General features: G+C 37.2%; 1 protein-coding gene and 1 pseudogene across 9 annotated transcripts in view; one reads left to right on the top strand and one right to left on the bottom strand.

Moving 5' to 3' along the window:
• Positions 1–12,533, bottom strand: part of TSLIG1 (tRNA splicing ligase complex subunit 1) — a 42,160-nt gene that overhangs the window by 28,443 nt on the left and 1,184 nt on the right. For 7 of the 9 annotated variants that reach the window (XM_089896873.1, XM_089896864.1, XM_089896859.1 and 4 more), the window contains 5 exons: positions 5,050–5,074; positions 4,652–4,773; positions 4,355–4,437; positions 3,357–3,409; positions 1,309–1,345 (listed from right to left, as the gene is read on the bottom strand). In XM_089896873.1, the coding sequence (XP_089752999.1) occupies positions 1,309–1,345; positions 3,357–3,409; positions 4,355–4,437; positions 4,652–4,724 (246 nt within the window). In that variant the 5' untranslated portion in view covers positions 4,725–4,773; positions 5,050–5,074. Of the gene's footprint in view, positions 1–1,308; positions 1,346–3,356; positions 3,410–4,354; positions 4,438–4,651; positions 4,774–5,049; positions 5,075–12,533 lie in introns of those variants that run through there. The other 2 variants (XM_089896892.1, XM_089896902.1) reach the window with 2 other exon arrangements.
• LOC115801802 (transmembrane protein 126A pseudogene) lies at positions 1,415–2,975 on the top strand (annotated as a pseudogene).

Genomic DNA, 12,533 nt, shown 5'->3' with positions numbered 1-12,533 from the left:
TAGCAACGACTGGCAGAAAGTCAAAATTCTAATATTGCTCTGAAAAACTCAGACGAAACAATTAGTTATCAAATTAGTATAGTATTATCCACTGATCCAGTAAAAATGAGAGGCAAATGTGTACAGCAAAAAAATCATTGAGTTAGGAGACGAAGCATATTATAGTCCTGGCTTTGTTTGCAACTGGATACAGAAGCTGTCTGACCTCTCTGGGCATCAGCTTTTTCATTTATCAGATGGGTTGAATCCAAGAACACAAAGCTTTCCTACTGTTTGGGTCAGGGCTCCCTCTTAAGGCTTCTTCCATACAGTTGAACCTGGGCCCTGGGAACTCGGCCTATTCCCTTCTCTGAATGGCAGTCAAATGCCTATTATCCAACATCTCCGTTTAGATGTCTAATAGGTATCTCAAATATAACATACTCAAAAGAAAATGCCACTGTCATTTGTATTATAAAAATAATTTGTTTTCAGTCCACATGCTCCCTCTCTACTGGCTTCTGTTCTTTTTATGCTTCTCTTCCCCGAGGCTCCCTCCCAGGCTTCATTTTATTGCACTGTGGTTGAAGAAATTCTATTGCAGCTACCAGAAGCGAACAGGATTTTCCAGTCGCCTCCAACTAACTTAGGTCTCCTTGGCCTAAACACAGGAGTCAGTGAACTACAAATTGAAGGCCAAATCCGGCCTGCCACCTATTGTTGTACAGCCCCACGAACTAAGAATGGTTTTTACATTTCTAAATAGTAGTGGAGGAAATGTTTAAAAAAAGTTTTACTGGAACACATCCACATTCATTCATTAATGTGTTGTCCTTGGCTGTTTAGTGCTATATATAAGAGAAGAGTTGAATAGTTGCTCTTCCATCATTCTCTGCCCACAAAGCACAAAACATTAGGAAAAAAATTGCCTCCCCCTATTCCAAGAGATTTGACTCGTATAGAGCGAAGCCATACATGCTGGCAAATACTGAATCTGGAGAAGCACAAAAGGCAGAAGACACTTTAGAGAACATCTAGTCCAACACCTTCATTATGGGGGAGGACATCAAAACTCGATAAGGCAAAGGGATTTTTACACCCCACAACTCTGTAACAAACCTGACCCTATGACCCAAGTGCTGATTCCTAATCCTCCAAATCAGCTGTGTGAAATCAGTGTTTTAACATAATATGTCCCGACAGGTCATATTAGTCTGAGAAAAATTTAGGACTTTACACTAACTTATTAGAACTAGTTAACTGTCACATTCACTGACTTTATGGTAAGGTAGTATAAAATGTTTCTAATGGCTGGATTTAAAAACATACCTGAGGGTGCTTGGACAATGAGAATTCTTCTCCCCACCTTGAGAAGGAAAAGTGAAACATGATTAAGATTTCCAGGATTTAACATTTATTCTCTCTTTCCACATTTTAAAATAAGCCTTATAAATGTGGTTTAGATACTAGAAAGCCAAAAGAGATGGAGGGGGAAGGGAGCTATAAATTTCAATTTGATTGTTAGCAGATACAGCTGTTGAGGGACTTATGTGTACAATAGCCATTTCAAGAAGGTTGATAGTTGCTCTTAAAAAAAAAAGTGTCCTAGTATAATGTATATAGGTAGATTCTCAATAAACATTGTTTAATGAATATTGGTTCACAACAGAGTAGCATGTTCAAAATTTTCACTGTACTCAGGACTACAGAACTAATTAATATCTTCCACTGGAGAAAGCACGTCTGAACACCATAAAGGCAAAATACTAGATTCTGTAATACAGTCTGAACTTGGTTTGTATTTTATAACTTTTCAAAAAATGTCCATGGTGTGTACATGGAAGGCCCTAGAAAGGTACTGCCCTGGAACCTGGGATGAACATCCTCTCTCCCTTCAACACATGTGGCTGAAGATCACAGTAGCAGAAGCAGTAGCAGTAGTAGAAAGAGCAAAGTTTTAAAATTCTGTTCAACTATTTATTAGCTAAGTACCCTTGGACAACCCTGTTTTCTTACCCATTAAAAAAAGGGAGGAGGAGATAATAAAAGCTCTCACTTTACAAAAAGAAACTAAAAAAATTCAACATAAAATAGAAAAGATAAGCTCTATATAAAAATAACCTAAAAGAGCTGCGTAAGGGTTGGAGTGAGCCCTCACGTGGCTGAATAAGACCAGAGGAGGCAGTGAGTGCTGGGAGGAAAGTGTAAGGCTCAAGATGGAAAATCATGAACCAGATGATACTGTCAAGGAGAACTTAATTGATATCACAACCAGAAAAATTAACCAAATTCCAAAACAGAAAGGAATCCACTTGAAAATGGATCAACATACGTTGGACTTAACGCTGCCCTCTATGGCCTAATAGCAGATAGTCTTTTTCGACGAATCTTACATGTGACACAGGCTCATATACCTGCTGGCTTAGCAATGGCAGAGATCCCATTTTTGACGGCACACGTATCTTACAAAGATTTTGTAAGTTTACCTTTGAATACAGGTGATTTGCATTGTGAAACCTGTACCTTCACACGAGGTGAATTGGTTGGTCTTGTTTTTGGTGGTCTGTACCCTGTTTTCTTGGCTATCCCTGTGAATGGTGGCCTAGCAGCAAGATATAACTCAGCCCTGCTACCCGAGAAAGGAAACATCTTAAATTACTAGATTAGGATTTCTAAGCCTATCTTTAGAAAGATGTTATTTCCCATTTTGCTCCAGATTGGGCTTGCAGCATACCTTGGGTCTAGAGAATATAAACTACTTATAAAGGCTTTTTAGTTACCTGAACCTGTCCTAGAAACCGTGATTGTTAAGTAAATCTGTACACAAAAATAAAAGAGTAAAAATAACCTATATCTAAGTATGAATAAACAGAGACTTGTTAAAAAAAAAACAAAACACCTAAAAGATATCATTAAATGACTGAAGAAACTCGGAAAACACCAAATCCAATCAAAGTGCCATAATCAAGTGTTTGCAAACTCTGGAAGGAAGTGTATAACTTGTTAATAGAAGGAAATGGAGTCCAGGTGTGAGGATCTATAAGAAAGGATGCATCAGCATTTCTCATCACCAAGCTAAGCTTTATGCAAATATCTGTGCCCTCTACCAATGATATATTTTTTGTGCTAAAAATCAACAAATTGGGAATCCTGTTTAATAACACACAACAACTTTGTTCTGACAAGTTTCTGGTCCACCAAACCTGAGGTGAACCCTGGCTCCTAGGTATCTCAAGAAGCTTAACCTGCAAAGCCCTACTGGGATGCAACTGGTCTTCTGACTTAACATTGCTATTTGTCTTCCTGCCCACTGAGTTCACTGAAGAATAACTTAACATCTTTCATGACCCGCTACTTAAAAGGTTTTCAAAACTTACCCAATTGACCGTAATTTGAAATTTCTTTGATCAATATTAAGTACTTTTACTTCCTAAAGAAGAAAAAAAATTTCTTTTAATTTTAATATATGTTCATAACAGACCAGCTCCTAAAACATGTCTAGGTTATCATCTTTTCAAGATAATAGCATAAAACTTCTCTGAAGCAAAGAAAACTAAAATGTTAACTAAAACAGAATAACAAACTATATATTTCAAGGAAATAGTTTTTTCTTACATATTCAAGGGACATATTCTTAAAAATGTACAATCTAAAAATATGAGTCAAAAGAATTTTTCTGTAAGATACATAGAGGAGGATGACCTAGGGTTTCAATCACTCTGGATTTTTTTCAGTTTTATTTATTTAGAGTTGACAAAACTCTCAGCCTATTTTTATATAATATTGTAGGACGAATGACCCAGTTCTATAGGACGAATGACCCAGTTGGAAGAATATATGTAGTGGAGCTGGTAAGGGAGAGAATGGAGGAATTACGGAAGCAAGGAAGGCCATGTGTGTTAGATGACAATGAGGTTGGAGAGGTGTTCCCTCTGGAGGTTGGTGGCAACAAGTAAACTCCATTTGGCTTTTCCTTTTTCACATTAAGGAAAACTAAAAGCATCAATTTTTACACTTAGGCCAACATGGTAGAACTGCCAAATTACAAATGGGACAAAAGGAACATATGGACGGACATAAATACAGTTCAAACTTGGGAGACATAAAATGTGCAGAGACAGTGGCAACAATAGGTGTGTTCTTGTCACACAATCCTGATGAGTGACAAGTATATAATAAGAGATCTAAATACAAAATGCACATACATAAGCAAACTCGGGTTATCCAAGAAGAGCCTATGGTTATTATAATTTCTGCAAATCATCATCTGTATGGCTTGGTTTTGCATCACATGTTCTATTTTAAATCACTAGTCTTATTATAAAATATGGGTAAGAACGCATTTGCTCAGTAAAAAAGAAAAACTATTGCTTACCCGGGCTATGAAGAATTCATCAGCACTGAATTTATAAAGCCATTCATTCAAAAAGTGAAACAGAAGAGATTGTAAGTCATCTCCTACACAGGATCAAAAAGAACCATGACAGTATCATGTTTAATAACTCTTGTCTCTAAAAAACTGGTTTGAATTTAACAGCGCAATGAATTTCTTAGGCTAGTTGAAAGAACAAGCTCATAATCAATTTTGTTGTTCTTACTGTGAGCATATACTGAATTTACATAGAATACTGAACATCTATAACAATTTCTTCCTTGTGAATAAATTGGTTACCTTGGATTTCTACTTCTGTTGCTTGGAGGGGTTCCACTGTCCCAGTATCTGTCATATAACCAAACATGGCCATTGCACATTGCTCAAATGCTTCCTCCAGAGTATCTCCCCATGCGTGTAACCTAAAGAAATACATTCATGCCCTGTGTAATATAATCCACTGCAAAGCAGAAAACTTGTCAGGAAAGTCAAAATAAAATTAACATGATAAATACAAAACCAAAGGTCTCAATCAGTTTAATGACACTGAAACCAGGTGCTTTTAAACCATCATTTGCATGTTCTAAAGGAACCAAAAGACGAGGAGAAAAATTAAAACTCGGGACATCAAGATTAAAACATCAGCCTTCCTATGTTAAGCACGTGGTTGCAAAGGCATAAACTCTAGCTATACTCACTGGACATCAGCTGTATGATCCAAATCTGAGGGAGAGAGGAAAAAACACTTATAAGTAACTAAACCTGACTTGCAAATCACAAGAAAATAACTCTAGATCATTACTAAGAACATAATCCTTGAACAGCAAGAAAATGTGGGCTGGCCACACACCTTTCACTAACCATTTACACAAAAGTTGATTGTTCTGTTAAGGGTTATTTTTTATTTTTAAAAATTTCTTCTAAGCATTCACAGTTATTATTCTGTTAATATTAAATGAACTAATATTAAATAAAAGAATTAATACTTCCATAATATTAGCATATTGATGCTAAAGGGTTATTTTTTTAAAAGCCTAGATTTATATTTAAATGAATGACAATTTCTGGAAGGCATCAAAGCCACGGTCTTCTAGGTGATCTAAAAAGTGTCTAATACATCATAGTTCTTCAATAAACAAATGCCATTCTCTGCCATTAGTTACTTTTCCTCAACAAAACAAATCAGTATCTTTTCTAAATATCTACTCGTGTGAATGACCAAAATTCTAGAAACTACATCATCAAAGATATAAAATTCCAGATTTCACTTCACCTTTTCATGAACAGCTAGCCAAATCCCAGACAAAACAGTTTTTTATTTTTAACAAGAGCCAAGTTTTATATTTGTTGATTTCTTTCATTTGAAGGACTCCTCAATGATATCCTTGACCAATAAAACTGTTTTGGAAAGTAAACTCTACAATATGTATTATGAGCTTTTTCCTGATATTCTCACAGCAACACTAGGAAATAACAACTGCTACTACAGCAAGTTCCCATTGGATCTGTTATCTCAAGATTTCAAAGTCAGGACTTCGCTGGTGGTCCACTACTTAAGAATCTGCCTTCCAAGGCAAGGGATGTGAGTTTGATCCCTGGTCAGGGAACTAAGATCCCACATGCCAAAGGGCAACTAAGCCCACGCACCACAACTAGAGAAGCCCAAGTGCCACAATGAAGACCCAGGGCAGCCAAATTTTAAAAAATTAACTAATTAAAAAACAAATGATTTTAGAGTCTATCCTTCACTCTTACCTGACTTCCATCAATTCTTCCTGCTCAGAATCATAGAATATTCAGGCTATAACGAAGTCTTAGAGTTCATTTAACAGAATTCCTTCAATTACAAGAAGAAACCTGAAATCCAGAGAGATTGTGCGACTTGTTTAGGACTACACTGCTGATTAGAGTTGGGACTAGAATTGAGATTTTCTGACTCCCAGTTTAGTGCCGTTTACATAACACATCTTGTTCTGGTAACACCCAAGGTTTAAGCTCATCTCTAATTTACTCAGAATATTACTGAGAACTCAATACATTTTAGGCATTAAGAGGCTCAATGATCAGCAGAGATGACAAACAAGTTAAAAGAAAATAACAGGTATTAACCCTAGAGAAATGAAAGTATGTGGCCACAAAAGGACATAGAAGGTTCACAGCAATTTTATTCCCCCAAATAAAAAACCCCATATCCATCAAGAGAAAGGATAAACAAACTGAGGAATACAATGCCACACTACTCAGCAATAAAAAAGCATGAACTACTGATACAATGCATTAACAAGAGTCAGGGAGCTCACCTCTTTCCCCTGCTGTCAGTAGTTACCGAATAAAATCCATTCACCAGTTTAACATCTAGCTGTGTTTGATACCGAGTGAAGAAGCCAGACAGAAAAGAATCTATACTGTGTGATTCCACTTATACAAAACTCTAAAACAAAAGTAAACTGTGGTGATAGACATCAGAGCAGTGCCTGCCTCAAGGTAAGGGGCTAGGGGACTAACTGGAAAGGAGCAAAGGGAACTTTCTAGGGTGACAGAAATGTTCTAGAGCTTGACTCGAGTATTGGTTACACAGATGTCATTTGTTTATCAAAACTCATTGGACTTTATACTTAAGATGTGAGCACTTTTATAACATGTAAATTGTACCTCAATTTTTTAAGACAGTTTAAAGAGACAATGACAGATTGCTATAGGGCAGTAGTTCTCAAATTTTTTGGTCTCAGGAACCCTTTATTCTCTTAAAAATTACTGAGGACCCAAAGAGCTTTTGTTTATATGGGTTGTATCTGGCAATACTAACCTAGAAATTTTAACTGAAAAAAATTTTTAAGTATGTATTAATTCACTTAAAAATAATAAGCCCAGGGACTTCCCCGGTGGTGCAGTGGTTAACATTCCACCTGCCAATGCACGCCACAACTACTGAAGCCCGTGCGTCCTAGAGCCCCAAGCACCACAACTACTGAGCCCACGTGCCGCAACTACTGAAGCCCGAGTGCTATAGGGCCCACGGCTGCAACTATTGAAGCCCGCGTGCCTAGAGCCCAAGGTCTGCAACAAGAGAAGCCACTGCAATGAGAAGCCCGTGCGCTGCAACAAAGAATAGCCCCCTCTCGCCGCAACTAGAGAAAGCCCCAGAGCAGCAACGAAGACCCAATGCAGCCAAAAATAATAAATAAATAAATACAAATAATAAGCTCATTTTATTTAACATAAATTATATATTTCTATGAAAAATGACTACATTTTCAAAAAATGTAGTGAGAAGAGTGGCGCTGTTTAGCATTTCTGCAAGTATTTTTAATGTCTGGCTTTTCAGTGTGCTGCAATCTCACAGATATGCAGGAGGAAAAAGGAGTATTTTAAGAGCTAAAAAAAAATGTGGACTTCCCTGCTGGCACAGTGGTTAAGAATCCGCCTGCCAATCCAGAGGACATGGGTTTGAGCCCTGGTCCAGGAAGATCCCACATGCCGTGAAGCAACTAAGCCCGTGTGCCACAACTACTGAGCCTGCTCTCTAGAGTCTACGAGCCACAACTACTGAAGCCCGTGTGCCTAGAGCCCGTGCTCCACGGCAAGAGAAGCCACCGCAATGAGAAATCCACGCACCACAACAAGGAAGAGCCTCCACTCGCCGCAACTAGAGAAAGCCTGCCCGCAGCAATGAAGACCCAATGCAGCCAAAAATAAATACATAAATAAATAAATTTATTTTAAAAATGCATATGGGCAGCACAGCCGGAGTAAGGAAAAAAAATTGTATATAGTCTTCCTTCACCAAAACTAGAAACTGGTGGTTTTTTAAAGGTTAGTTGCAATGCAGAATCTGAGGTTTTAACAATGAATTTTTCGAACTCTGTAACATTAAAATCCATTGCTCTATCTTGTGCTTAGAACAGATCTTATCTTTGCCTGATTGTGTAATATCAAGCATTGGTTTTTGGGATAATATCAGTTCATCGATGTTGACACATTCTATAGAATTTTTAAAAATCTATTTGTTAATATCACCTCCAATCTCATCAGAAAAGTCTTTAAGCACTGGGAAACCGTGAAGCTCATGATGGCAGATACAAGTTTTCCAAAATTCTGATTTCACTTGAAAGCTTGAATTTTATCATTATATAATATACATTATCAATATACCAACAAATATTGTTATTTTCCTTGATGTGACAGATTACTTTATTTTCAAGAAGATATTGGAAATACCCAAGTCTGAATAACAATAGTATGTCTTTCAGTCATTCTTTTGAGAAAAAATAGTGTTCCGAGAAAAAAGGCATCTCACAACTCAAACAATCACAGAAGTTCTTTTCCTGAAGGTAAGCATCAATACTTTGAGAAGCAGCAGAAACACTATGCATACTTCCCATTTTGTTACACAGAATATTAAAAAGGTGTGTACTCAATGGTTAATATTTAATAAAATTAATAGTTCTTGCCAAGTCATCAAGGACATTTTTAAGTAAAAATGACTTTTTCTTTTTTTAATTATAAGTACATAGTGGTAAATAATACAATGGCTACCAATACAGTTTGGTGCCACTGCCTCAATTTGTGCCAAGGGGCCAGGACTTTTACCTATTACTGCCTCTGCACCACGAGTGCAAATATCAACACAGTGAAAAGAGCAAGTAACATCTAGTATTATTAAGAAAGTAGTTTTAACTTCACAGATCCTTTGAAAAAGTCTGGGGAAACCTAGGGTTCTAGAAACCACCCACTTTGAAAATTCTATTATAGGAGAGAATAAGAGATAAACTAAGCTAGACTAAGGGGTTCAGGTAAGAATTCCCAAAGGAAACAAGACTTAACACTTTATGTGCCAAGAGACTAAGGATGATCTTTATCTATCTGCTCACTCATTTATTCCCAGTTTCCGCTCAGTGTCTGATACACAACAGGTGCTCAATAATGTTGCTGAATGAATATATGAGATGACAATTGAGCTGAGTCTTAAAGGAAAAACAGGGCTACAGGGAGAGCTTGGGGTAGATCTGGGGGTAGTCAGTGGCAAGAAATGAAGCTGGAGGAAACATACTAATCTCACATTACATCAATGCCAAGATTCTGTACAAAATGTCAGCAAGTAGAATCCAGAATGACCAAGTGGGATTTATCCCTGGAATGCAAAGATTCAATTCTTAGGAAACAGATTACATCATCTCCATAGATGTAATCATGAGGCATAACATAAAAAAATTTTTTTTTCGGTTTTTTGCCTCACTGCAAGGCTTGTGGGATCTTAGCTCCCCGGAAAGGGATTGAACCCCAGCCCGGCAGTGAAAGTACCGAGTCCTAACCACTGGATGGCCAGGGAATTCCCAAACAAAATGTTAACAGGATTTTTGAGCAAATGGTCTTTTCTCAACTATTTCTCAAAAATACACTATTGTTTATTTTTTCTCATTCTTTTTTTTTTTAATAAATTTATTTATTTTTTTGGCTGCGTTGGGTGTTTGTTGCTGCATATGGGCTTTCTCTAGTTTCGGCGAGTGGGGGCTACTCTTCGTTGCAGTGCATGGGCTTCTCATTGCGGTGGCTTCTCTTGTTGCAGAGCATGGGCTCTAGGCATGCGGGCTTCAGTAGTTGAGGCACATGCGCTCAGTAGTTGTGGCTCGCAGCCTCAGTAGTTGCAGTGCATGGGCTCAGTAGTTGCGGTGCATGGGCTTACTTGCTCCACAGCATGTGGAATCTTCCTGGACCAGGGCTCGAACCCATGTCCCCTGCATTGGCAGGCAGATTCTTAATCACTGTGCCACCAGGGAGGCCCTTTTCTCTCATTCCTAATTGCTGCTTTTCACTGAATGTTTTTGTGGTATAATGAAAATATATACTTGGTCTTTGTCCCTGGTTCCTGGAACAGAGCTCTTAAAATCCTGGGAATTTTCTGAGTGACAGGAGTGTCACTCAGTGTTATTCATAAAGAGTCCCTTCTGACCACACTTGAGTCTATGCTAATAAGGTGATTCAGGGTTGGGCCCCTAAGTAGCCTCAGGATGGAGAGAAGATGAAACAAATGATTAAAAGGGGGGAGGGGATACCAACAGTAATTCTTATGGATCGTCACAAGCTGATTTTTATCTACATATAGAGAAAAAAATAAAAACAATAAGAATGGTAGGAAAGGAGCAAGTACTGAGAGGGAGATTGTCCTAGAAGATATTAAAAGATACAATAAAGCCTCAATAATTTAAAATGTGGCACTGGCACATAAAAAGAGAGCTAAAACAAAGGAATAGAATAGTAAGTCCAGCTATAGACCTAAATATAGTTAGAGGAATTCTGTATACGATAAAGATGTCATATTTCAATCACAGGGGAAAAGACAGACTGTTGATAAATGATTTTATAGCATCTGGAAAATAATTATCAGATATTGATACTTAATTTCCACCTTACCCTAATCCTAAGGTATTCAAAATTTAAATATATATTTTTTAAAAACCATAAATACTAGAAACATGAACAATCTATAACTATTAGCAAAAATACGGTTCTCATAAATATGAGACAAAAAAAGCCAAACACAAAAGGAATACATACTACATGATTCCATTTAGATTACGTACAAAAACATGCAAAGCTCATGTATGGTGTTAGTAGTCAGGCTAATGGGAAAAATACGGAGAGAGGAGAAAGGAGCATGAGAGGGTCTTCAGGGATGCTGTAACATTCTGTTTTTTGATCTGGTTACTAGTTATACAGGTGTATCCAGTTTGCAAAAATTCATTTGTAACATGTGTACTCTATTATATGTACCTTATACTAAAATATAAGTTTTATTTTGGGGAATTCCCTGGCAGTCCAGTGGTTAGGACTCTGTGCTCTCACTGCCAAGGGCCCAGGTTCAATCCCTGGGCGGGGAACTAAAATCCCACATCCCACAAGCCATGTGGTATGGCCTAAGAAAAAAAAAAAAGTTTTATTTTCAAATGTACTAGAAGAAAACATGGGAGAATTAATTTACAGTCCCAGAGTGAGCAATGCCTTCTTAAGTATGATATCCCAGTAGCCATAAAAAGGGTTAACAAATTTCACTACATAAAAATAAACTTCTGCACAGTAAAAAAGACCAACAATCCAATAGAAAAAACGGGTTAAAAATATGAATATACACATTCCAGAAGGTAAATACAAATAACTCCAAACATACTAAAATACGTTCAGCCTCACTTATAAGTAAAATGCAATTAGTATAAGATACTTAACAGACTGGAAAAGATCAAAAAGTGTGGTAACACAGTAAATTGGTAAAAGTGTGAGAAAAGAGGCACAGTCGGGACTTCCCTGGCGGTCCAGTGGTTAAGACTCTGCTTCCAATGCAGGGGGCACGGGTTCACTCCCTGGTCGGGGAACTAAGACCGCACCTGCCGCGCAGCACAGTGCAGCCAAAAAATAAATAAATTTTAAAAAGTAAAAATAAGTTTAAAAATGAATTAAAAAAAAGAATTCAGGCTTCTTAAAAGGAAAGAAAAAAGGCACACACACAATGCTAGCAAGGGTATAAACTGGCACAACCTCAATGGAAAGCAATTTGGCAATAATTGTTGAAGTTTAAAATGCAGATATCAAAAAGAATGTCTATATATGTATGACTGGATCACTTGGCTGTACAGCAGAAATTAACACAACATTGTACACCAACTATACTTCAATTTTAAAAAACATTGATAAAATGCAGATACCCTTTGAAAAAGCAATGTAACTTTTGGAAATTTATTCTACAGATACACGTGCACATGTGCCAAACAATGGATGCACAGGTATATCCACTGCTGCATTATTTTTATTGGCAAACGAGTATAAGTATAAATGTCCATCAACTAGAAATTGGTTAAGTAAATTAAGTAAACATACACCTTTGCATGTACACATAAGAAAATGTTAAGGATGGTCGATCTGGATAGCAAGACTAAGGGGCTGGGGATCGGGGCTGAAAGAAAGACTTTCGCTGCATACCCGTTGTATTTTTTGAATTCTAAATCATATATATGACCTATTAAAAGTAATTTTTAAAAAATTAAGTGAGAGACAGTGAGCTAGGGAGATATGCAGGGTCCAGAAAGTACAGAGCCTAGTATGCTATGGTAAATAGTTGGACTCTATACAGAGGACAATGGGAAATCAATGAAAGAACTTTAAGAAAGGAAATAAGAGCCAGATTTGTGCT

The sequence above is a fragment of the Delphinapterus leucas genome, chromosome 1 (assembly GCF_059928025.1).
Source record: "Delphinapterus leucas isolate spDelLeu-1000000601 "Yukka" chromosome 1, BTC_Dleu_Yukka2, whole genome shotgun sequence".
NCBI lineage: Eukaryota > Metazoa > Chordata > Mammalia > Artiodactyla > Monodontidae > Delphinapterus > Delphinapterus leucas.
The sequence above is the reverse complement of the archived record's forward strand: the minus strand, read 5'-3'. Positions and strand labels throughout refer to the sequence as shown.